Source organism: Geotrypetes seraphini, chromosome 12, assembly GCF_902459505.1.
Source record: "Geotrypetes seraphini chromosome 12, aGeoSer1.1, whole genome shotgun sequence".
Classification (NCBI taxonomy): Eukaryota; Metazoa; Chordata; class Amphibia; order Gymnophiona; family Dermophiidae; genus Geotrypetes; species Geotrypetes seraphini.
This window is the reverse complement of record NC_047095.1, coordinates 112316458-112342027: the sequence shown is the minus strand read 5'-3', so window position 1 is coordinate 112342027 and position 25570 is coordinate 112316458. Positions and strand designations below refer to the sequence as shown.

Here is a 25570-nt window from a genome sequence, read left to right as displayed (position 1 = left end):
TAATGTGGGCTTAAAAGGAATTATGTATATATGATTTGATTATGTATTGTTTTATGTGATTTTCCTTTTTTTTTTTTTTTTTTTAATTATTGGATATTGTAATGTATTCAAAATTATAAATAAATTTAAAAAAAAAGAAGCGTGATTTTACTACCCTCCACTTTAAAATATATTAGATACACTTTTTTTTTTCATTAGCCACAGTCAAAACACAAGCACTGGCACTGTACCGGCACCCCCGAACCAGTCGCTGCTTTGTTGTCGCCAAAAGCCGACGCCGCTCTTCAAAAATGCCTCGGCGATTTTTAGGAATCTACCAGGGGGCTCATTTCAATGTCAGAGAGCACATTTGCATGCCATTATCGGAGACTGCTATAAACCTCGCTAAAGACATGTTTATATGATAATCCGCCGCTAAAATGCGTGCAGGCTAAACCGCCAGAAAACAGTTTAGCCGACGGCGTTCCAGTTTTGAGAATCTTGCCCAAAGTTAAATTGATACAGAAATTGTAAAAAAAAAAAAAATTACCTGAACACACCACGCCAGCGTTTCCAGCAACATTGCAATTCGTATTCCCTGTGCTGGCTGAGCATTTGCTGAGGAAATCCTCTGTGCCTTTGCAGTTCACCTCTGAATACCACGTGGTTCCATTCCCGTGCCCATACTGAGATTTTCCCGGTGCTGCCAACACGGAGCCGCATTTCAGTTGCTTACACACAACCTGAGCATCCCGCAGATCCCAGCCTTCGCTGCACACAGTTGCCCATTGATCCCCTTGAGCCACTTCCACTCGACCGGCACAGGAACTTGGACCGTCCACTATTCTCAGGTCTGTTAGGAAAACAAAATGATAAATATGAAACATAGTGGGTGAGAAAACTGGACCTGACTGTGCTTTTTAAATAGCTCATTCACTAAGATGATACGCCAACGTAAGTGAAGTGCCTTGAGGCAAAAGAAGGAATAACGCAAAATTCACCGACTGTCGTTAAAAATACTCCCATTCAAGAAGTCCCCAAGATTAAATTATTAGGGGTCATACTAGATCAAAGACTCAACTATCATAAACAAATCAGTGCAGTGGTTAGGAGTTGTTTTCATAGACTGCGCATGGAGAGATCAATCTGCCTGCTTTTAAATATCAGCAGCAGTGGAGATCAACTGCTTTTACACCTAAGCAGCAATGAGACCAGCCACAACCACCGAGAGCACACAGACCCAATCCTACCAAGAGTGTGAACTCTTCCCCCCCTGCAATCCACTAAGAAGATCGACTGTCGGCTCCGGGCGGCTTTCCCGCAGAGGAGAGAATCCTGCATTCACCGTGGACCTCATCTGGGGCAGCCTCCTTGGAGCGGCTGGGGCACGGGCAGTGTGTCTGGGAGGGAATGCATGGATGGGAGAACATCGCAGGGGAGGAGACATAGGCATCCTGGGACTGTCTGCCAAGTCTCTTCCCTGAAGAAGCCCTTTCTGGAAACGTCAATCGCTCCTCCTAAACTTACTTGCTCCACTTCATCACTGACGCTGAAACCGTGGATTGAAGACAAAGTTTTATTTTATTTTTCTTTCCAGCTTATGATTTATCTTTAATCTTATCTATTGTTTTGCCTTTTGTCTTTGTTTTGTTCTATTTCTATCATTTAAATTTCTCCAGAATTCTACTGTTCAACGGCTCCCCCTTCTGCTTCTATTCCTTTCTCTCCTCTCTTCTACCTTCCAAAGTATTTAGATCAATGCTGTCTTGTTAAAATGTTTATTTTATTTTTATTTTTCCTCTAACTCTACTTTTCACTTCTCTATTACCCTCCAGGTACTTTAGTTAGATTGTGAGCCTTCGGGACAGTAAGGGAATTTTCCAAGTACCTTTCATATTTCTAATCTTAATGTATATTTTCTGTAAACCGCTTAGAACCTAACGGATGTAGCGGTATATAAGAAATAAATTACATTACATTACATTAGATCTTTAGCCTCTTTTCTTGATAAGGCTTCACTGAACACTTTAATACATTCTTTGATAATATCTAAGTTGGATTACTGCAACTCTTTATATAAAGGAATTACTCTAAACGAATTACGACGTTTACAAAGAATTCAAAACACCGCAATAAAAGTCATCACTAATAAGAAAAACTATGACTATCCCCCTCTTTTACAAAGGTACGCTAAGCTTTTTAGTGCACGCATGTTATGCTATGGATGCATTAGCGGTTAGCGCATGTGTTGATTTAGCACACGCTAAATCCACGATAAAAAAACTTAGCGCGCCTTTGTAAAAGAGAGCCTCTCCTCCAGAAAACTCATTGGCTACCTATAATACATAGAATCACGTACAAGATAGCATTGTCAACATTTAAAATATTAACAGATAAAGCACCAATATTCCTAGAAAGATACCTAATACCTTACACTCCCATAAGAACTTTAAGATCGGAGGACAAAAATCTTCTTTCTATTCCGACTCTGAGAATAATTTACACAAGACGTGATACTATTTTCTCAGTCACAGCTCCACAAATATGGAACTCGTTACCAGGCTATATTAGGGAAGAAAGGATCCTAAACAAATTTAAGGGAGCATTAAAGCATGAAAGTGTTGGCTCTTCAAAGAATCATTCAAAACTTGAACTTCCCATGAGGCTATCTTAATCTTAATTTTCATGAACAAATTACCTCTTAAATTAAATTGTAGTTCCATCCTTTCCCCGTCTGTATTTATTTATTTCGATTTCTATCCCGTTCTCCCAGAAGCTCAGAACGGGTTACAAGTAGACATTCTCAATCGTTTGAAAACAGACTAGTCATGACAACAAATAGGTTACAGTAGACAATAACGGAGCTTATTCTAGAGACCAGACTGGTCATAGTGAAGAGTACTAGAAGTATATTGAGTAGGCAGTTTTTAATGGCCCGATTGGCGGAAGAGGAAGGTCTTTACTGCTCTGTGGAAGGTCATTAGTGAGTCTAGCTTATGTGTTTTGGTACACGTAATGTAATAAATGTAGTACGTCTCTTCTAATTTTTAAGTGTCCATCGCTTTGAAATTTGAAATTGCAATTTAATCAAACTTGAAACTAGACCTCCTTTTTTTTTTAAGTTTCCATCTTAATTTACAATCAATTGTATAACAAGAAAGGAACATCAAAGATCTTCATACAAAAGGAAATATTAAAATGATTACAAAAGAAAATGTTCCTAAAGTCCACATCAAAAGGAAAAGGAGACAAAGCAAAGGAAACAGAGTACAAATCCAAAAGAGGGAAAGAACCTTTCCCAAAATTCAAGGAACTAGATCTATTAGTTAATGAATCCAAATCCTTTTATTTCTTTTCATAAGCTGAGACAAATGTATCCAGATATAGTGGATCAAAAAAAAGAGATATATCTTGTCCTGAAAATGAATGAAAGGACAAGGAAAACATAAGAACATACGCTGAATGCTAAACTTTAGATTGCAGAGCAAAAAACTGCTTCCTAAGTGGAGTGTGCTACATTTGAAAATATTTGAATATTCTGAGAAGAGAAGAGGACATTTCTGGGTAAGTAAACATTATTTTGTTCCGTGTGTTGATAATTTGGGGGATAAAAGATAAAATTGTAGGTTTCTATGTAGATATAGAAACTTAGTCTTATTCTTTATGTTTTTTATTTATTAACTATTGTAAAGAGATATAAAACTGCTAGAGAGGATGCAGAGACGAGCAACGAAGCTAGTGAAAGGTTTGGAGAACCTGGACTACGAGGAACGACTTACGAGACTGGGGTTGTTCTCCCTTGAGAAGAGGAGACTGCGAGGGAATCTGATCGAGACTTTCAAAATACTGAAAGGAGTCGACAAAATGGAGCAGGGAAAGCAGTTGTTTACAATGTCCAATGTGACACGGACAAGAGGACATAGACTGAAGCTGAGGGGGGACAGGTCCAGGACGAATATCAGGAAGTTCTGTTTCACGCAGCGAGTGATGGACACCTGGAATGCTCTCCCAGAGGAAGTAATTGCAGAATCCACTGTTCTAGGATTTAAGGGTAAAACTAGATGCACATCTCCTTAAGAGTGGCATAGAGTGATACGGGTAAGGGTAAATTAGATGCACATCTCCCTTGAGAAGCATACGGGGACTAAAACTATGCCAGGGTGCACCTGGCGGGGCCTCCGCGTGTGCAGATCACTGGACTTGATGGATCCAGGGTCTGATCCAGAGATGGCAATTCTTATGTTCTTATGTATTAAGATTCCATGCAGAATCTCAAAGTGTAGCAAGATTCCAAAACCCCAAATAGTAGCAGTATTTCGGAACCCCAAAGAGTATCAAAGCTAAGGGGGGACAGGTCCAGGACGAATATCAGGAAGTTCTGTTTCACGCAGCGAGTGGTGGACACCTGGAATGCTCTCCCAGAGGAAGTAATTGCAGAATCCACCGTTCTAGGATTTAAGGGTAAAACTAGATGCACATCTCCTTAAGAGTGGCATAGAGTGATACGGGTAAGGGTAAATTAGATGCACATCTCCCTTGAGAAGCATACGGGGACTAAAACTATGCCAGGGTGCACCTGGCGGGGCCTCCGCGTGTGCGGATCACCGGACTTGATGGACCCAGGGTCTGATCCGGAGATGGCAATTCTTATGTTCTTATGTATTAAGATTCCATGCAGAATCTCAAAGTGTAGCAAGATTCCAAAACCCCAAATAGTAGCAGCATTTCGGAACCCCAAAGAGTATCAAAGCTGAGGGGGGACAGGTCCAGGATGAATATCAGGAAGTTCTGTTTCACACAGCGAGTGGTGGACACCTGGAATGCTCTCCCAGAGGAAGTAATTGCAGAATCCACCGTTCTAGGATTTAAGGGTAAAACTAGATGCACATCTCCTTAAGAGTGGCATAGAGTGATACGGGTAAGGGTAAATTAGATGCACATCTCCCTTGAGAAGCATACGGGGATTAAAACTATGCCAGGGTACATCTGGCGGAGCCTCAGCTTGTGCGGATCACCGGACTTGATGGACCCAGGATCTGATCCAGAGATGTTCTTATGTTCTTTCTTGGATTGATGTCTCGGTATATAAAGCCAAGCCTTAGATTAGATTAGATACAGGTTAGATCTTAAAAGAGCAAAATTACTTATTAGCTAGTTTCCATAGTATAAAAGCCTTTTCACCATAGTTTTAAAACTTGATTTTTCTGCTAGAGAGAGAAACTTAACTGTTGTAGCCTACAGCATTAATAGATGGTCTCTAGCAGGCATAGCAGGGTCTAGGTATAGCAGCAGCCCAAAAAGCAAACAGGATGCTAGGAATTATTAGGAAAGGGATGGTATGAATATGATTCTAATACACTATGCTTGTAAAGTCTCTTGATTGTGGTTAACCGCATTGAACTGAGATGCTACTGCAGTATATAAGTGAATTTGTTACGTTATGTAAATAAGACAGAATATTATAATGCCTCTGTATCACTCCATTGTGCGTCCTCACCTTGAGTATTGCACAGTTTTGGTCACGGTATCTCAAAAAGATATAATGGAATTAGAAAAGGTTCAAAGAAGAGCGACTAAAATGATAAAAAGGATGGAACTCCTCTCATATAAGGAAAGACTAAAAGATTAGGGCTTTTCAGCTTGGCAAAGAGACGATTAAGAGATATGATTGAGATCTATAAAATCCTTAATGGTGTAGAACGGGTAAGAGTAAATCGATTTTTCTCCCTTTCAAAAAGTACAAAAACCAGGGAACACTCAATGAAATTACATGGGAAAACTTTTATGTGAAACAATTTTTATTTTCAAAAAGCAAAAACAGTCAATACACATTCTGCAACACATCACCAATCGCAAGAATAACTGTCGTCATAAAAACAATGACCTCGAACACCATGGGAAAACTTTTAAACCAAATAGGAGGAAATATTTTTTGAATACATAAGCTCTGGAACTCATTGCCAGAGAAGGTGATTAAAGCAGTTAGGGACGGATTCTGTAACCGGTACCTATGTCAGTGCCTGTCTAAAAACCAGCCACTGATCATGTGTCAATCACACAAGAGCACCGGTTACAGAATCGCACCTAAATTCAACCAAAATAGACGGCTGAAATGTAGGCCCAGAAAATCCTGATTTATATTTCAGCCGCCTATCTATGCTACCCACGGGATCCTAAAGACAGGCCGCAACAGGCATAAGTTGATCAAAGCAGGGGATGTTATCCACAATCAGCTGAGATGGCAGTGCTCCCCGCAGCTTTGGGGAGTCCTGTTGGCTCAGCTGATCAGGGGGGAATACCCTTGCCGCAATCAGCTGAGCAGCTGCAGCAGGGAACCCTCCAACATTGGAAGGAGGGATGCCGACTTCCTTCTGCCAGAACCCCCCGCCCCCCGTTGAAGTCCCGCAGCAGGAGGGATGCCCACTTCCTCCTGCCAGAACCCCAAAGCACCTCCCAAATGCAATAGGCAGGAGGGATGCCCAATCCCTCCTGCCTGCAGGCCTCCCCCCAACAAGCCCCACCCCTCCCATACTTTGCGTGAATAGCACAGATAGGGTGTGGCAGAGATCTTTCCAGGACTGGATACAAAGGGCCAATTTCTATAAATGGCATCCCAATTGTAGGTGGTCAACTGCTGCCTAACCAGCCAATCGGGATGCACGTTTTTAAAAACAAAAAACCTCCCGAGGCAGGCCGCCTATATTGGAGGTGGCTCTGGGAGTCTAGGGAGGCATGTAAGCCCGCCTAAGGCTAGGTGTGGATGTGGCTAGGCTTGGAAGTAGCCTTAGGTGGCCGTAAGCATCTCCCTAGGCCCGCGGTAGACGCTTACAATGTAGGGCAGCAAAATGCTAGCCTACATTGTAAGCAGACGTGGCTGCTGAGCTTATTGCACAAGGGATCTTCCTGCCACGATAAGTTTAGTGGCCGTGGTCGCCCATTCCCCCATACATTGCCAGCAGGAGGGATGCCCAGTCCCTCCTGCCTGAACTCCCCCACCCTCCCCATACTTCGCTCAGTCCCTCCTGCTGGAATCCCCACACTCCCCATACATCGCTAGCAGGAGAGATGCCCAGTCCCTCCTGCCAGAACATCCCCCCTGGTACATTACCGGCAGGAGGTATAATTTTCAGTGCATTATGGGATGCACTGGGAATGGCCTAAGATTCCAATTGGCCAGATCGCTTAGGCCACTCCCATGGCCTTAAGCGCCAGGACTAATCAGGGCCTAAGGCCCCTCCCCAGTGCATCCCATGATGCACCGGAAAGGGGCAGGCCCGCCATTCTTGAGAAGGCAGGCCAGCCGGCTGGAGGCAGGAAGCCAACAGAGTCCTCAGGTAGAGGACATGTCCGAGGAAACCTAACCCTAGTAACCACTATCTCAGGTTCTGAAAACTTTGAAAAGCATTTCTGTACCAAGACAGGGAACCAAACCTGATTTTAAAAGCCCATTTTTTTAACTGTCTAATCTAATGAAACTCCTGGGACATAACGATGAGCGAACAATGATACAGTACTTGTAACTATGTATTTGTTACTCTGACCTAACTATATTAATAACTGTGCTAGCAAATCTATTGAATGTCCATGTCAAACTGTTCATTTATAGCTTCCTGGGTAACTTACCCAATCTCTTGTAATATAGTCCGACCTTGAACTGAAAAGTTAAAGATAGAATAGAAAACCTGATTAACATAACATATATTCAGGGTTCTGGGACACTGATTCCCAGAGCTATATGGATAGAGGTAGCCAGCTGCTTAGAGAAATTCTATGCTAGCTCCCTCAAAACTATTACTGTATTTCCTCATATATAGGCTGCAGCCTATATATGGGTTTTGCAATCCAAACAGTGGGTACAGCTTCCTTATATGGGGCAGCCTATCTAACGACATCATAGATAAGCCACCCTATTAGTAGACCCCCCCCCCCCCCCGTTCCTTTTAAAATAATGCAGCTCCCTCACTGGCCTCCTGCCATGTTGTAGCCGCGGTGCAGGGCAGGAGCAATCTTTTCAGCGTCCAGCCACCACCGCGCTTCTTCCTCGATGCCTGTGTCAGTTCTCATGGGTTTCGCAAGAACTGACGCAGGCATCGAGAAAGCAGCTGGATGCTGAAAAGATCGCTCCTGCCCTGCACCGCAGCCGCGACATTGCAGGAGGCAGGAGGAAGCCGGCGGAGGTACTATATGTACTGGGGGAGGGATGTATAAGGGAGGGAAGGATGTGTATAGTCCGCCCCCATGTGGTTTTAAAACTCTTAGATAAGCTGCGGCTTGTAACATGGGGTGGCTTATCAAAGAGTTTTTAAAAGTATAGGCATTTTTTGCGGCCTATACACTGGGGCGGCTTATATGCGGTGAAATACGGTAACTCAAGAGAGACAAGCTGTTTTTCCCTTCTCCAAACTACTCCCTTCCCCTTCTCAATCCAACTGCAGTTCTTTCTCTCTCGACACTGTTCTCTGGCTGTAACCCCCCCCCCCCCCCTGAATCTTTCAAAAGATTCAATGGTAGCTCTCTGCTCTTGGCAGTGGAAGAAGTCCATACAGTGCGCATGATGGATTCCTGAGGGATTCCTGAGGGATAAAGGGATCGTGGGATACTGAGGGAGGAGCTGGGATGTAACACAAGTATAGAAAGCTAACCAGGTAATAAGTATAGAAACCCAACCAGGTCGTGCATGTGCAAGACCAGAGGGTTAGGACTTCGATGGGAAGATAGGACTTCAATGAGAAACCAAGGTGGCAAGGGAGCCCCTTCTGGTGATTCAGACAGGCCGTGACCTGTTTGGGCCGCTGCGGGAGCGGACTGCCGGGCAGGATGGACCTATGGTCTGACCCGGCGGAGGCACTGCTTATGTTCTTATGTTCTTATGACATTCTCCCCTTTGCCATGACATCAGAGGCACAAGCAGCTCCCTGCACCTTGAAATCTGTGATTCAGTGAACAGAGGGATTCCCCTTCCTCACACTATAATAACCCAACTGTTGAAAAGATCCCCCCTAAAAATCTACTTCCTCAGTTAGAAACATAGAGTATGGCAGAAAAGGGCCGATGGCCCAACAAGTCTGCCCACTCAAGAAACCGCTCAGTTGGTCACTTATTGACTTTACTGATTTGCAGTCAGAGTAAAAGATGCCCTATATTGCATCGATATATGGACTAATAAATATCCCAGAGTATGTCGAGGCACAATAGTAGGGTAATTGTTAATACTTGTAGGTGTCGCTGCCAGTTGTTAATTCAAGACTACGCATACACCATAACATTTTCTTAGAAAATTTAAGATTAGCATTACCAGTGCATATAATTCCAGCATCCTCACTGTGTTTACAGTTGTGTTCGCTCCATGCATTGGCTTTACACTGGGCCAGATGGGTCTCGTGTCCTTTGCATTGCACGTTATCCAGCCAGATTGGGCCGGTTCCCTCTTTGAACTGGGCGCTTGAGGACGCAGACAGAGGCAGCGAGCAGTTTAGCTGTCTGCACACAACCCGAGCATCATCCAAATCCCAGTCATCGTCACAAATGGTGCCCCACTGGGTCCCTTGTAGAACCTCCACTCTTCCGGCACAGCGATTGGGACCATTCATCAACCTGATGGGAAGTTGCCCTGAAATATTTAAGCAAGCGGCTTAATCATTGGCACCGGTATTATTCAAATATTAATATACAATAGAATACCCAGTAGAATAAATAAAGTATAAGGGCGGAAAGTGAGCAGAACAAAGTCCTAGAAATTACAATATCTGTAAGCTTTTATTTATTTATGTTTGAACCAAGATACTCAACATGGATTCATTCTGATGAGAAAGGCAAACCATAACAAGATTCACCTTGATTTGCCATATTTTTCCTACAGCCCCCCAGCTCTGTCTTTGGAGTCGATATTCAGCCAATAGTGCTCCACATTTTACTAGCTGCTACCAGCGTTAGGCCCAGAAATTCAATGCTGGGCCACATCTGGGCTTTGGCATTTAATTTTTGAGTTTCTAGAGCTGATTAAGTTTGCTCTAGGGGCGGCACTGCATAAAGATAGGACTGACTTTAATGTGATCTTCTTGATCAGTAAAGAGCTGCTGAAAATGACCAGTTATCCAGGAACAGGCAATTCAACTGGTCGAGAACTTTTTCAAATCCTATTTGTCAGACCTTCAAAAATCGGTTCTGTTCAGCAATAGTACATCATTACCTTGGGCACTGAACTGAAGGGTTTCAAGTTTATCAGGTTTTTATATACCGCCTATCAAGGTTGTCTACGCGGTTTTACAATCAGGTACTCGAGTATTTTTTCCTCTCTGTCCCGGTGGGCTCACAGTCAATCTAACGTACCTGGGGCTACGGAGGACTGAGTGACTTGCCCAGGGTCACAAGGAGCAGCGGCGGGGTTTGAACCCACAACCCCAGGGTGCTGAGGCTGTAGCTCCAACCATTGCGCCACACACTCCTCCACAGGGATCCACTCCTGCCCTAGGGATCCATACTGTCTTCTATTTTATTTATCCACCTCAAGCCCTCTGGCTAAACTTTTTCTCGGTCAATTGACACAAAATTTTATACCTATGCTGATGATATGCAACTACTCAAACCCACTAAACCAAAAGTACCCACAGCTTTGAGTAAACTGACTGTCACACCCAGTGTCCCGCAAACTTTTTTTTTAGCTCCGGCACACTAATGGAGCAAATGATTTCATGGCACACACAAAAAAAGAGGACACCTGGCCCTGCCCCGTTCTGCCCACAACCCTTCCCCGCTCCATCCCCACACGAACCTCGTCTCGTCTTCCCTGAGCTCGGGGCCATGTCTAGAGGGCCTCCAAGCATGTGCAGATGTCAACGTAATGAGGGTGGCGCAGCACCCTGAGGTTGTGGGTTCAAACCCACGCTGCTCCTTGTGACCCTCAGCAAGTCACTTAATCCCCCCCATTGCCCCAGGTACGTTCGATAGATTGTGAGCCCGCCGGGACAGAGAGGGAAAACTGCTTGAATCCCTTAATAAAATGCATGTAAACGTTCTGAGCTCCCCTGGGAGGACGGTATAGAAAATTGAATAAATAAATAAATAAATGATGTTGATGCATGTGCGTAATGTCATCACGTCGATGTCTATGTGTGCTTAAAGGCCTTCCAGATGTGGCCCTGAGCTCTTGTGCTGGCGAACGTTTACAGAGGTACATCGGCCCGGCAGTGACAGACACGTAACATAGAAACATAGAAACATAGAAAAATGACGGCAGAAAAGGGCCAAAGCCCATCAAGTCTGCCCACTCCAGTGACCCTTCCCCCATGAGTTTGCTCACCAACCTCCTGCCCTTACCTCATTAGAGATCCCACTGAATATCCCATTTATTTTTGAAATCTGCCACGCTGTTGGCCTCAATCACCTGCCGTGGGAGTTCATTCCAATGATCGACCACCCTCTCAGTGAAGAAACACTTTCTGGAGTCCCCATGAAATTTCCCTCCCCTGATTTTCAGCGGATGCCCTCTGGTGGACGAAGGTCCCATAAGACGAAAGATATCCTCTTCCACCTCGATACGACCCGTGATATATTTAAATGTCTCAATCATGTCTCCTCTCTCTCTTCGTTCTTCAAGTGAGTACAGCTGCAATTTATTCAGCCTTACTTCATACGGAAGATCCTTGAGCCCCAAGACCATCCTGGTGGCCATCCGCTGAACTGACGTACATGTCATCTATTCTTGAACCCCTGGTGGAAGATCCAGAATCTCGTCATGGAATACTACTGGCACACAATTTGCAACTCAGGAATGAGCAGGCAACAACAAACTCTGGCTGAACCCAAGCGAAACAGAGATTCTTGGAGTACTCAACACAAATACTTCAAAATACCATTTGGGAAGTATGAACTCCCCCTAAAATCACAGGTCAGGAATTTGGGGATACCGCTAGACTCATCACTCACTCTGATCCCACAAATTCTACTCCAATCTACTCCAGATACTAGACGCCATTGGGATTTCTGGTAAGGTCTATAACTGGTTCCAAGGATTCCTCAAAACAAGAACTTATAGAGTCAAACTAAATGATTTTAAATCAGACCCATGGTCTAACCCTTGTGAAGTTCCTCAGGGGTGGTGTTCCCTCTAAGCTGAGCAGGTGTCCTCCAGCTGCATTGCTACCACTAGGGGGTGGAATATTTTCAGTCGCTAAGGACAGGTATGTTCCCTGGAGTCCTGCAGAACTTGCCTGTCCCTCACAATTGAAAAATGTGACAGTAAAACAGCACCCTCTATTGGTGAGACTGTGGGTGGAGGACTCCTGCTCAGCTTAGAGGGAACAGTGCCACTCTCCACTATCACCCATTCTATTTAATCTCTTTATGTCCTCTCTCGGTACCACCTTAGATAACCTAAATGTTAACATCTTTCAGTTATGCAGACGACATTACCATTATCCTCCCATATGATGCCCAAGATCTAACCTCATTGAGTCACCTGGAAATAATTCAAACAACTTATCAACATTGTTCCTATTGCCTGTGGCAGCTATGAAATCTCTCTCCCGATATTGACAAGATGAGTCTGACCACAGTGGTCTATGCCATAATAACATCACAATTAGGCTACTGTAGTGCCCTGCACACTGTTCAAACCAAAAAGAATTTGCATCAGTTCCAACTAATTCGGAATGCTGCAGCATGACTGATTAGAGAGCTGCAAGTGGCATAACCACATCACACTTTTTCCTGCAAAAACTACACTGGCTATACTATAGGGCAAAATTTTTTTTAAAAACCCCACTAGGTTTAATTTGCAAGGCCTTCAGACAAAGAGGCCAGTGGTAGTAAAAGAATAAATTTGCCTAAGATCCTCTCAAGATGCATCACTATCTGTACCCTTATCAAAAGAAATTATAAGATGTAATACCCATCAGTGGCCTCCACACTCTTGTAACTATGTCTTCTAACTCAAGACTATTTCAGGAAGCAGTGAAAACCTGACTCTGCTCCAAAGCCTTTAATATATACGATTGCTGACTTTACACTCATTCCGCACTTGGACTAGCTTGCTGCACATACCATAACTACAAAAATTGCCTTGAGTTTAGCCACCCAGCTGTTTATCCCAACTAACTGTGTACTGCCCTTCCTGCCCCCATTTATATATCTGCACCTGACCCCACTGCCACATGGTAAGCTGTATTGTAGGAATAACATTAGCATCACATCTATGTTATTTGAATGTTTTAATGCATGCTTATTAGGTGGTTCGTTGATATTATGTTGACATCAAAAGATTAGGTTCTTACCTCTGCTAATCTTCTTTCTTGTAAATACACACTTTATTCCGGGACCAGTGGGTTATTTGCCTCTACCCGCCAGGGTCTGTAGGAAGCCTCAAAATTTCAGAGGCTTTTCCCCCTTCCTTTACATACCTCCTCCCTACGCATGCTCACCAGTCAGTCTGAAAGCAGCCAGGAATATCTGTAGAGGATAAGAACAAGAGAGAGAGAGAGAGGGGTACGGGTACACTCCCCGACAAGTACGTATATTCTGCTCACAATTATAAATGCAAAACAGCTACAAGGGAACATAATCAAATCAGGATAACAAACATCAGTAACCTGAATGACAATAACAGTGCTAGAAGTAGAAACAAAATGAGGGTGTCCTAACTGGGGAACCCACAAGCTGAGTGCTAGCCCCATTCTGATGGCACTCATATAAAAACTGGACAGAAACGCAGCTTATCAGTATTTGTAAAGGCAGACAGTTGGTGAATCAGTAAGTATAGGGCGGATTCCTGGATTTACAAGAAATAAAATTAGCAGAGGTAAGAACCTAATCTTTCATTCTTGTACAATCTCACTTTATTCCGGGACCAGTGGGATGTAACAGAGCAGTCCGGAAAATTCAGGGTGAGACTGATGAGCCCGCTGCCAACACAGAGGCACCAAAAGCAGCATCCTGCTTGGCTGCCACATCAATCCTGTAAAACTTGGTGAGTGTACCAAGGAGGACTCTGCCCAAGAGGAGGAAAACCCTCTGGTTGAAGGAGCCCGGACCCTGAGGGGGGGGGCCTCTTTTTGACCACCACATAAGCTGCAGAAATGGCTATGCGAATCCACCTGGAAATGGTAGCCTTAGAAGCTGGCTTCCCTCTATGGGCAAGACCTGCCAAGACAAACAGGTGGTCCATTAGGCTACTCCTCCACCCATAAAATGCAAGGGGAAAAAATCCTCAAATTTGGGAATTTTCTTATCATTTAAGGCTAAAAACGCCCATCCCTAGTTGCCAGCTGTCATCCTCCACTGTCACAGCCTTTCTTTGACTCTAATCACAGACAACTGCCTATCCATCTGCTACTTTCCTCTTAAAATAATCTCTTTATCTTAGTTGGTAAATAACAGAGATTTTGAGACCCAAGTCTCAGATCTCCACTAGTGCTGCTACTGCCCATAGAGCTCTCTGGAAGATAAACTTCCTCCTTTGCCTCCCCCATTCTAATACCTGCCTTCCTTCTTCAGCTATGGAACTTACTGAAGTAATAAGGAGACTGCTGCATGCACAAAAGGTCTGTGCATCACTTTGAAATCTGGTGAAAATTTGTCAGATTACTTACCGACCAAGACATATACAGGATCACTGTGCTCTGATTTGAGAGAACCTTGTTGAAACATCAGTTCATACTGGCATGTGTATCTTCCTCCTTGTAAAGAGTCCAGTCCCTGAATTATGTGGACTGCATGGTCCTCATGTTTCATGCCCGTCTTTAAACCAATGGGATTTATATTGTTCTCCTTATAATAGTAGACGGTGTGATTTATAAAAAATTGATTCAAAGTGCATATCAGCTTCAAGTTCTCCCCTTTCTCTAACCCAATGAAATTTTTTTCATAAGATATGGTGGGTTTTGGAAGTACGTCTGTAAAACATCAATACATTAACTCAAGTTACTGAAAATAATAGCAGGAAAGTTGGTAGATTTAAAAGCATTAAAAGGTTATGCGACGGCAAATTCCATTGCGGGCGAATGTCCTGCTTTTTTCTCAAATCTCTTCTTTGGGGTTGTCTAAGGGTAATTCTTTGTATAATGCAAACAGCTTCTTTATTGGCTAGGAAATGTATACTTTTGCTGTGGCGCCAGGAAGAGGTACCTACTATTACTATGTGGAAAAATGAACTGTTCACTCTGTTACGGTATGAATATTTGGATGTTAAAAATTGTGGACCTGGTCGTTGGAGAAAGTTCCGGGCTATTTGGGCTCCCATTTGGGATAGTTTGTCCCATGGAGCTTGAAGTACCCTGTTGAATTTTTGAATTTCTTGAGTTTTGACACTGGAGTATTGGGAGGGGATGGGGGTGGGGGGAGGGTATAGGGTGGGATTGGGATCGGGAGTTGATATTTGAATTGTCTTGTAGAGTTTCTTAGTCTCCGTGCAGAAACCCCGCGGATGACTCTCTTATCTTCTATTTTGTACAAATTTTGTATATGTTCTGACTGTTGTATTTCATTTGTTATGCGTCTTTTTTCAAATAAAACAAAATTTAATCACAAAAAAAAAGCATTAAAAGGTATCGTCCATGGGACAAATAAAGCAAACTCTTGTAATTGGACATTCGAATTCTGGTTTTTTTCTATATTAATGGAGGCAATATTTAGGAATGCTAACGGATTTCATTATGTTTGTTTACTAATTAATTTAAACAGTATGGGGCTCATAATCAAAAGTTTAAAACATCCAAAAACCAGCCTAAGTCAGTACATGGATGTCTTCATAGCAGGGACATCCAAGTGCCGATAATCAAAACTCAACTTTCTGGATGTGTAGCAGTTCTTCTAAGCTGCTGTGCATCAAGAGAGCAAAGGGGCGTGTTGGGAGGTGTGTTATGGGCAGGAATCGGGCGGGTTTCAATCTAGACGTACCCCAGCCATAATCAAAGCTTTCCTAGAGGGAACTTAGACGCCGGCAGTTAAGACATCGCTGAATGGCCCACGCTGCTCCCAGCGCTCATAGAGTTCCTAAGAGTGTCAGAAGCAGCAAGGGCCATTCAGCGCGGCTCCCTGTACTAAAAACTGCTAGCGCAGTTTAATAAAAGGAGGCCTAAGTTTCGCAAAGGTGCCCAAACCGACAAGACCACTGGATGATTTAATGCATGACCCCCCCCTTACTTCCCCAGTGGTCACAACCCCCTCCCACCACTCAAAAAGCAGAACCTTCCCCCTTAGGCTTCCTATCAGCTGATCGTGGCAGAAGGAATCCCCATCAGCTGAGCTGGTTTCCTAGTGGGATTCCTCTTGCCAGGATCAGCTGAGCCACGGAGCCCTCATATCCCGAAATCCCCCAATATCTCTGCCCTCCCCCCCCACACACACACATTTCTCCATCATTCTTGCCCCCCCTTCCCTGGAACACCTTCCCCCTGTACCTTTGGAAGAGCAAACGGTAGGAGGGAAGCTCACTCCCTCCTGCCTACAGGGTGTGGCCTCCAGAATTGTACACAATATTCTAACTGAGGTCTCACCAGAGTCTTATACAGGGGCATCAATATCTTTTTTTTCCTACTGACCATGTCTCTCCCTATGCACCCTAGCATCCTTATAGCTTTTGCCGTCACCTTTTCAACCTGTTTGGCCACCTTAAGATCATCACATACAATTACACCGAAATCCCACTCTTTTGTCGTGCACATAAGTTCTTCACCCCCTAAACGGTACCGTTCCCTCAGGTTTTTGCAGCCCAAATGCATGACCTTGCATTTCTTAGCATTAAATTTTAGCTGCCAAATTTCAGACCATTCTTCAAGCTTTGCCAGGTCTTTCTTCATGTCCTTAAATGAAATGCAAGGGGCTTGGGGAAAGGAGGAATTCATATGGATAGCTTTGAAAGGAGAAGATGGAACTTCTGTCTACATAGGAGTTGTCTACAGACCTCCGACACAATCTGAGCAACTTGATAAAGATCTAGTTGGGAAAGAAAGGGAAGGTGATACTGATGGGTGATTTCAACCTGCCAGATGTGAATTGGAAAGTTCTATCTGCAGAATTGGAAAGAAGCAGAGAGATCATGGATGCCTTTCAAAATGCACTCCTGAGGTAAATGGTGACCCATGAGGGAAAAAGGGATACTGGATCTAGTGCTCACAAATGGGGAAAGTGTATCTAGTGTCCAAGTTGGTGCTCACCTGGGCAGTAGTTGATCATCAAACAGTTTAGTTTGATTTAACAGCTAAAGTGGGGGGCAGCCATACAAAACTCAAAGTCCTGGATTTCAAATGCGTGGACGGATGGAAGGATATAAGAGAAATGGAAAACAGTGGTTCATCCTGAAAGGAGCAATAAAATTGGCCACCAACCTTAATGTGAAGAAAATAAAAGCAAGAGAAAAAGGAAACTGATATGGTTTTCCAAAGATGTGATGGAGAAAATAAAGGCAAAAATGATGGCAGGACAGAATACTGGATAAAACTGAAAGAGGTAGAGAGAGACATACGTCTGGCGAAAGCAGAAGAGCAAATGGCTAGAAACTTAAAAAGGATGACAAAAATTGTTTCTGGTATATTAGTGAAAAGAGGAAGGCTCAAAATGGAATTGAGAGACTGAAAGAAGCTTCAAACTGTTATGTGGAGACTGATGAGAAAAAAAAGCTAATTTGCTAAACAAATACTTCTGCTCTGTGTTCAAAGAAGAAAATCCTGGAGAAGGAACTTGATTGGTTGGCAAAATTATGCATGAGAATGGAGTGGATACTGCACCATTTACACAAGAAAGTGTTTATGAACAACTCAAAAAATTGAAGGTGAACAAAGCTATGGGACCGGATGGTATCCATCCCAGGATATTGAGGGAGCTCAGACAGGTTCTGGTGGGTCCTCTAAAACAGGGGTGCCGAATAGGTCGATTGTGATCGACTGGTAGATCGCCAAGGCAAAGTGAGTCGATCACAGAGCCCATCCTGGGCTCTGTGATAGACTCGCGTTGCCTTCACAATCTACCGGGCTGATCAGCCTTCCTCTCCCCGACGCCAATTCTGCCGTCGGAGAGGAAGTTCTGGGCCAGCCAATCGCTGCCTGGTTGGCCCAGAACTTCATCTCCGACAGGAGAATTGACGTCGGGAAGAGGAATGCTGGTCGGTCTGACCAGGGAAGCAGGGAGAGCTTGGGGCGGCGGGGGCGGCTTTGGGGCCTGTTCCCCGATGGCGGCGACAGTGGTTTGGGGGAAGGCAGGGAGAAAGAAAGGGGGCAGGTAGGGAAACAGAAAGAAAGAAAGGGGGCATGAAGAGAGAAAAAAGAAAGGGAGAAAGAGCAGAGAGAGAGGAAGAAAAATTTGGGGTGGAAATGAGGTCTGGAGGAGAGGAAGCATACAGACTGAAAGAAGGGAAGAAAAATTGGATGCACAGTCAGAAGAAGAAAGTGCAACCAGAGACTTATGAAATCACCAGACAACAAAGGTAGGAAAAATGATTTTATTTTCAATTTAGTGATCAAAATGTGACTGTTTTGAGAATTTATATCTGCTGTCTATATTTTGCACTTTGACCCCCTTTTACTAAACCGCAATAGTGGTTTTTAGTGCAGGGAGCCTATGAGTGTCGAGAGCAGCGCTAGGTATTCAGCGCGGCTCCCTACGCTAAAAACTGCTATCGTGGTTTAGTAAAAAGGGAGGGGGGGTATTTGTCTATTTTTGTATGGTTGTTACTGAGGTGACAGTGCATAGAGTCATCTGCTTTGACCTCTGGAAAAAAACCCAGAATAGGAATGATAATTAACATTTTCTATGCGTATAGTGTGCTTTGTGTTTTTAAAAAAATGTTATTGTTGGTAGATCATTTTGACTTGGTCATTTTAAAAGTAGCTCACAAACCCAAAAAGTGTGGGCACCCCTGCTCTAAAAGATCTGAGTCAACGTGGCTTTACTAAAGGTAACAACAATCCCATAAACTAACCCACTAAAAATGTGTCATCCTTCAACAGGGGTTATTCATATTGTTATCTTCATTGTTATTCTTTTATTTTTATTAAATAGGAAAAAAAAAAAGCCTCAGAGTCAATTAACCCATACGGGTCACAGAAGTGAAGACTCACTCAGCTCGCAGTGCAGTCATAGGCAAAAAACCTTTGTTACGTACTTTTTTTTCTCTTTATTGCTTAACTATTTTCAAACCCTATATTATTGCCCCTTGTATTGAAAAAATAACATCAAAGAGACAGCAGTTCAATCTGTATTCATAGATGAAAAATATAACTTAGCTTTCGTATTTGCTTTTTCCGATTCCTTAATTCATCTTTAGATACACTTGCTGAACAGACAGTGGCTCTAAAAGTGCATCTAAAGATGAATTAAGGAATCGGGAAGGTATGTTTGTTTTTATTCTGAACTTTGTTGGGGTGCCAACGGGGTTGGTTAACATGGAGGTGGGGTGGGGCGTGAGTGTGTGTGTGTCTTTACTTTGTCTCTGCAGTAGTTACCTAGTCACTTTGGATACCTTTTGGGCACTTATACCTGTCTTTACATCGTCTAACTTACAATGTATAAGTTTCGACTAGGCAGTCTCGTCACACATTAGATTATCCCTGCAGGACGACTAAGTCTAGGTTGGCCCACATCCCACCTTAAACACTGCTCCAAAAATGCCCCTTTACAGCTCTGGGCGCACAGCAGGTTTCAGAGCAGTGCTCCCTCTAAGCGGGCGGGTGTTGTGAGCAAAATTTTTTTCGCTGTGCGCTAAAAATATCAGGCGCCAGCAAGTTATGAGCCAACTCGCCCGATTCTCCTCTCGCCGCCCTGCCCGCCGTGCGCTGTGACGTGAAACTTGTGCGCTGGATGTAATATTTTGTGCGCCAGCGCAGCTTAGAGGGAACACTGTTTCAGAGGCCTACAATTTCCCTGGATAGGCCCAAAAAGCCATTTCGATTATCGGCACTTGGACGACCTGTCTTTTAGATCGTCCAAGTGCAGACTTGGGCGAGTTTTTAGATGTATTTAAGTTTCGATTATGAGCCCCTTGTAAGAGGTAATACTGTAAGCTCAGGAGTAATCTAAAGAAATTATTCTTTACAGAAATGGTGAAACCTTGACCAGGACCACGGTGGAACGTGATTTAGGAGTGATCATTAGCGATGATATGAAGGCTGCCAATCATGTGGAGAAGGCTTTGTCCAAGGCAAGACAAATGATGGGCTGCATCCGTAGGGGTTTTGTCAGCAGAAAACCTGAAGTCATAATGCCACTGTACAGATCCACGGTGAGACCTCATCTCGAGTATTGTGTTCAATTCTGGAGACCACACTACCGGAAAGATGTGTTGAGAATTGAGTCGGTTCAGCGAATGGCTACCAGGATGGTCTTGGGGCTCAGGGATCTCACGTATGAAGAAAGGCTAAAAAAAACTGCGGATGTACTCACTGGAGGAGCGAAGAGAGAGGGGGGACATGATTGAGACCTTTAAGTATATCACGGGGCGTATAGAGGTGAAAGATGATATCTTCAGCCTTACAGGGCCCTCGGTCAGCAGAGGGCACTCGCTGAAAGTCAGGGGAGGGAAATTTCAAGGTGATGCTAGGAAGTACTTCTTCACCGAAAGGGTGGTCGATCATTGGAACGAGCTGCCTCAGCAGGTGATTGAGGCCAGCAGCGTGTCAGATTTTAAGAGAAAATGGGATATTCACGTGGGATCTATAGGGGAGTAAAAGTCAGGGAATGGGTCATTGGTATGGGCAGACTCGATGGGCTATGGCCCTTTTCTGCCATCATTTTCTATGTTTCTATGTCTATGTTTCTATGTTTCTAGATGCGTGGAATAGTCTCCTGGTAGAGGCGGTGGAAGCAAAGACTGTGTCTGAATTCAAGAAAGCGTGGGATAGGCATGTGGGATCTCTTAGGGAGAGGAGGAGATAGTGGATGCTGCAGGTGGGTAAACTCGATGGGCCGTTTGGCCTCTATCTGCTGTCAAGTTTTTGTTTCTATTCCCATCACATATGTGCTGTGAGAAATAAGGATTACCTAAGCACATGACTCCATCTTTTCCTACATAATTGCAGCTCTGTTTATCCACAGTACTATTCTTGCATTCACTGAGCCGAGACTCTGTTCCCCTGCAATTCACATCCATCAACCAAATGTTTCCAGCATTATGTCCATACTCATCTGAACCCAGTGAAACGGCATTTCCACAGCCCAGTTCTTTACATACGACTGTAGCATCATGCATATCCCAGGTACTCCCACATACAGTTGTCCACTGGCCATTATGAGCCACTTCTACTTGGCCAGCACATTTATTAGGACCTCCTGTTAATCTCACATCTGTAAAAAAAAAAGCCGAAGAAAAAGGTAAATATTAAAAACGTGAAAGCAGATTAGACTTTCATAATATGTGAATAAAAGAAGTATGCCTCATAGTAAGGTTTTCTCATTAGGGACTAGACAAGGGGTGTCCAACCTGCGGCCCGAGGCCCACATGCGGCCCAGTGAAGTATTTTGTGCGGTCCCGTTCGTGGGCGATACAGTGTTTTCCTCTTCTGCCCCCCGGTGTTTACCGTCTTGCTGCAGCGTTTGCGCGGCCCCAGAAACATTTTTTTTTCGGCCAATGCGGCCCAGGGAAGCCAAAAGGTTGGACACCCCTGGACTAGACCAGTGGTCTCAAACTCGTGGCCCGGGGGCCACATGCAGCCCGCCAGGTACTATTTTGTGGCCCGCAGCCTGTACTAGTACATCCTGTACTAGTGCTGCCTTCTCTTTGCAACATCCTCCGGCTTCCCCACTGGCCTCCCGTTCTTACCTTCAAATAATTACTGCAGCCTGCAGAGAGGATTGCCAGTGCTGTAGCGATCCTTGCAGGCTGCCGTCGTCCTCAGCAGCAGGTTCCCTCTGCCACGATCCTGCCCCTGATGTCAGAGGAGGGGCGGGACCGTGGCAGAGGGAATGTGCTGCGGAGGTCGATGGCAGCCTGCAAGGATCGCTACAGCACTGGCAATCCTCTCTGCAGGCTGCGGTAATTATTTGAAGGTAAGAACGGGAGGCCAGTGGGGAAGCCGGAGGATGCTGCAAAGAAGGGGGGAACATGCAGGCCTTCGGGGGGGGGGGGGGGAAGATTTATAAACTACAAAGAGTTTTACTTTATGCAAAAAATATTCTTTAATAAGACATGAACTATTTTTTCTGCGGCCCTCCAAGTACCTTCAAATCCAAAATATGGCCCTGCAAAGGGTTTGAGTTTGAGACCATTGGACTAGACCATCCCTGCTTTCTAGAAATGAGGCGTGAATCAAAATTATAGCTGTTTCTCTCCATGTAGGTTCTCCCGCCCCATATTACTTCTTTGGGGTATAAATGGGGGGAACCCATTAATTTTCATGTTTTCATTTCATACTGGAAAACCAAGTATGGGGGGTGTCTTCTGATTATGGAAGGGGATATACTTCTTCAGTGTCCAAGCTGTGACTACTCTATATCCGCAAAAATATTCTTGTCATGTGAGGAGGTGTTGATAACACACACAAAAAAATCTTTACTGAAATTAATCGTGTCAGCAAAACCATGTTTTCATGTTTCAACAATAGGCTGTATCAGAGTTATAAAAGCTGAAACAAGGACAAATAAATCAACAAATTACAAGGATATTGACATCTTCTCTCCCTCCTCCCCCCCCCCCCCCCATATTTAGCTTAGAGTTCAGCAAATTTTAAATCCTGACAGACACAGACTGATTTATGCTCAGATATTCAATGCATAGCCATGTCCAGGAAGCAGCATTAAATATCTGGACATATACAGGGCATGCTAGGGTCACTGGCATTTATCCACAAGACTACCACTAGGGGTTATTGTTGCCATTTTTGAATGCAGAACCAGGTGGTTTGGGAATAGAGGGGGACTGCCCAGCCCTGGCCCACTAGGCCACCAGGGATCATCTCTGCATAAGTCCCAAGAATGGAAGGAATTGCGGAGGAATGGAGGGAGGGCTGGAATGGTGAAAGGGAGGCTTAGATTTGGAGCAGGCTTGGAAAGGGGATCATGTGGACAGAATGCTGTTAGCATCATTTTTAAAATTATGTATGGGATTTTCTCCCCTCTCGTTTCTATTTCCTTTAATTCTTTTCTGCCACTGAATTCCAGAAGTGCCCAAAAATATAAACTCAGCTTTCTCTCTTTAAAGAATATTTATTTATTTTATTTAACAATTTGTATACTGCATAAAACTATGCGGTTTACACATTAGCTACAGACAAATTATCCTGATCGCTCTTTCGTCGCTAAACATCTAATACAACAAAGGACAAATGTAAATTTCCCATCCCCCCAGGCAAAAATAATACAATATCAAAACAAACATAATCAAATCATAATATCAATACTAATATTATCAAATCATAATTTCATCAAATAAAATACAGAACAGCATTGAATATTACATTCAAAGTAGAAATATTCTTAACATTATGGGCTCCTTTTAGTAAGGTGTGCTAGCGGTTTTAGCACGCGCTGAGCGCATGCTCTAGACGCTAACGCCTCCATAGAGCTTGCATTAGTGTTTTTCATCTAGCGCGTGGTTTGCACGCGCTAAAAACGCTAGCGCACCTTAGTAAAAGGAGCCCTATATCTTAAAACTGAAGAGACTACGGAAAGATTAGCATAGAAAGGCATCAACAAAAAGCTGCGTTTTTAACATTTTCTTAAAATGAATCTTCCCCACAAAGAATCGCAACATGCTCCTTTACTTTTTCTATTCACAAAGATTAAATTAGCAACATTTTGTAAAAAGTTAAAAACTCACCTGTTTCTGAAGTCTTTAAAAAAAAATCTTTTCTGCGATTAATTAATGATCTTTTATCTGTCAGTCATGATTATCTTTATCGTGACTCTTAATATTTGTAAACCGAGTCAAGCCCTCTAAGGGGGATGAATCGGTATACAAAACCAAAGGATTGGATTGGATGATTACTTAAGTCAGACTAAATTAGACAATTTTTCAGGGCAATAACCCGTTAGCAATCTGAAAATCAAACAACACATTAAATAAAATATGGAGCTCAAATCAACAAAGGGGTCCTTTTACAAAGTCGCGGTAGTGGTTTAATGCGTGGAATACCGCGTGTTAAACCGCCTGCCGCGCTAGTACCTAACGCTTCCATTGACGAGGCGTTAGGATTTTAGGCTGCGAGTGATGAAATGGTCGACACGCACCTTGATAAAAGGAGCCCAAAAGTCATATATGATCATACTTCAATTTATTAAAAAAAATTAGCCTGGCAGTTGAATTTGAATTAACTGAATCCTATTTTTGAAGTAAAGCCCAAAATAAAGAGAATGACAAAAAGTGTTCTGTGATAAAACCTAGAACTGAACATGCACCTTAAAATGACCTGGCAAAATATAAGAAAGAAACAAGACAGCTGTTTAAGCTTGAAAAAGGTCTTCTATATTAAGCCCCCCTCTTACAAAACTGTAGTACAGTTTTTAGTGTTGTCCATGGTGGTAACAGCTCCGACACTCAAAGGAATTCTATGAGTGCCAGAGCTGTTACCGCCATGGCTAGCTCTAAACACCCCACTGCAGTTTTATAAAAGCAGGGGGGGGGGTTAAGTGCTTAATTTGAAATTCCATAGTTAACGAGTGAAATGGTGTGGTGGTCGTGTGGACCACTTCCCAAGGCAATATATAGAAATAAAATTAAAAACAAAGGAAATAAAGAAATACCTTAATTGGACCAATTCCATGAATTTTATGATGAGTTTGTCAAGATCAGAAATAAGCAAATGTTGACCTATCAGGAAAAACACGAAAGCATTTCAGGGATAGTGTCACGGGAAGAGGGAGGGATGGGTGGGTGAGCAGAAGACAGAGATGTGACAAAGGGAACTTATAGATTCCCAAACCATTACGAGGTGAAATGTGTTTCTCCTGTACCAGATAGTGGGTGGGGAGTCCTGTAACCAATGGTTTAGAATGCATTTCTTCCCCAGGACATAGCCTTTACTAAGGAGTAAATTATCCCCAGCAGAATGGCCCCCCAAATAACCTCTGGCAAGAAAAATAATCCCCTCAAGGTGGCAAGGGAGGGCATAGCCTACTAGGAATTGAAGATATAAATGTACTTCTAGCCAAAAGGCACAGATCTTCAGTCAGGACCATAGACTATGCGCTAAGGAGTTATCTGTCCTGTTACATTTGAGGCATTTAGGCATAGGGGCACACCCAAAATGAAAAGCCTACTTCTGGGAAACATATCCCCTGTGCATAACTCCAAATTGGCACTCTGTACCACCCAAGGAACTGCTAGAACCAGAGGAGTTAGAGTGGCCAAGCGAGGGCGCCTGCCAAAGTCACGCACCCACAGGGACAACAGCTGCTGATAGTCTCGCTGGGATTGCAAGGGCACTTGCCTTTGTTGGTATTGGGATACCGAAAGCCATTCCCAGTTAGTATCAGTGAAGAAATCCCTTAATTTACTCAGGAATTCCTGGGTAATAGACCCCAAAGGTAATGAAGCCAAATAGTGGGTTGATTGCTGATAAGCAAAATGATCGGCCGTATTCAAAGACCAGGACGCCTGGAGAGCTGGAAAAGGGCAGATAGTACCGTCTGCAGTAACTAATTGTCCCAAACAACAAAGTCCCTTTCTAGC

At 43.7% G+C, this 25570-nt stretch overlaps 1 protein-coding gene across 1 annotated transcript in view; it reads right to left on the bottom strand.

The window, feature by feature from the left end:
- The window catches only part of LOC117346301 (deleted in malignant brain tumors 1 protein-like), an 88078-nt gene that overhangs the window by 24100 nt on the left and 38408 nt on the right, over positions 1-25570 (bottom strand). Inside the window, exons 8-12 of the mRNA XM_033915701.1 lie at positions 20947-21249; positions 14565-14867; positions 9272-9589; positions 6683-6699; positions 530-830 (exon numbers count right to left, since the gene is read on the bottom strand). Of these exons, the coding sequence (XP_033771592.1) occupies positions 530-830; positions 6683-6699; positions 9272-9589; positions 14565-14867; positions 20947-21249 (1242 nt within the window). The remainder of the gene's footprint in view (positions 1-529; positions 831-6682; positions 6700-9271; positions 9590-14564; positions 14868-20946; positions 21250-25570) is intronic.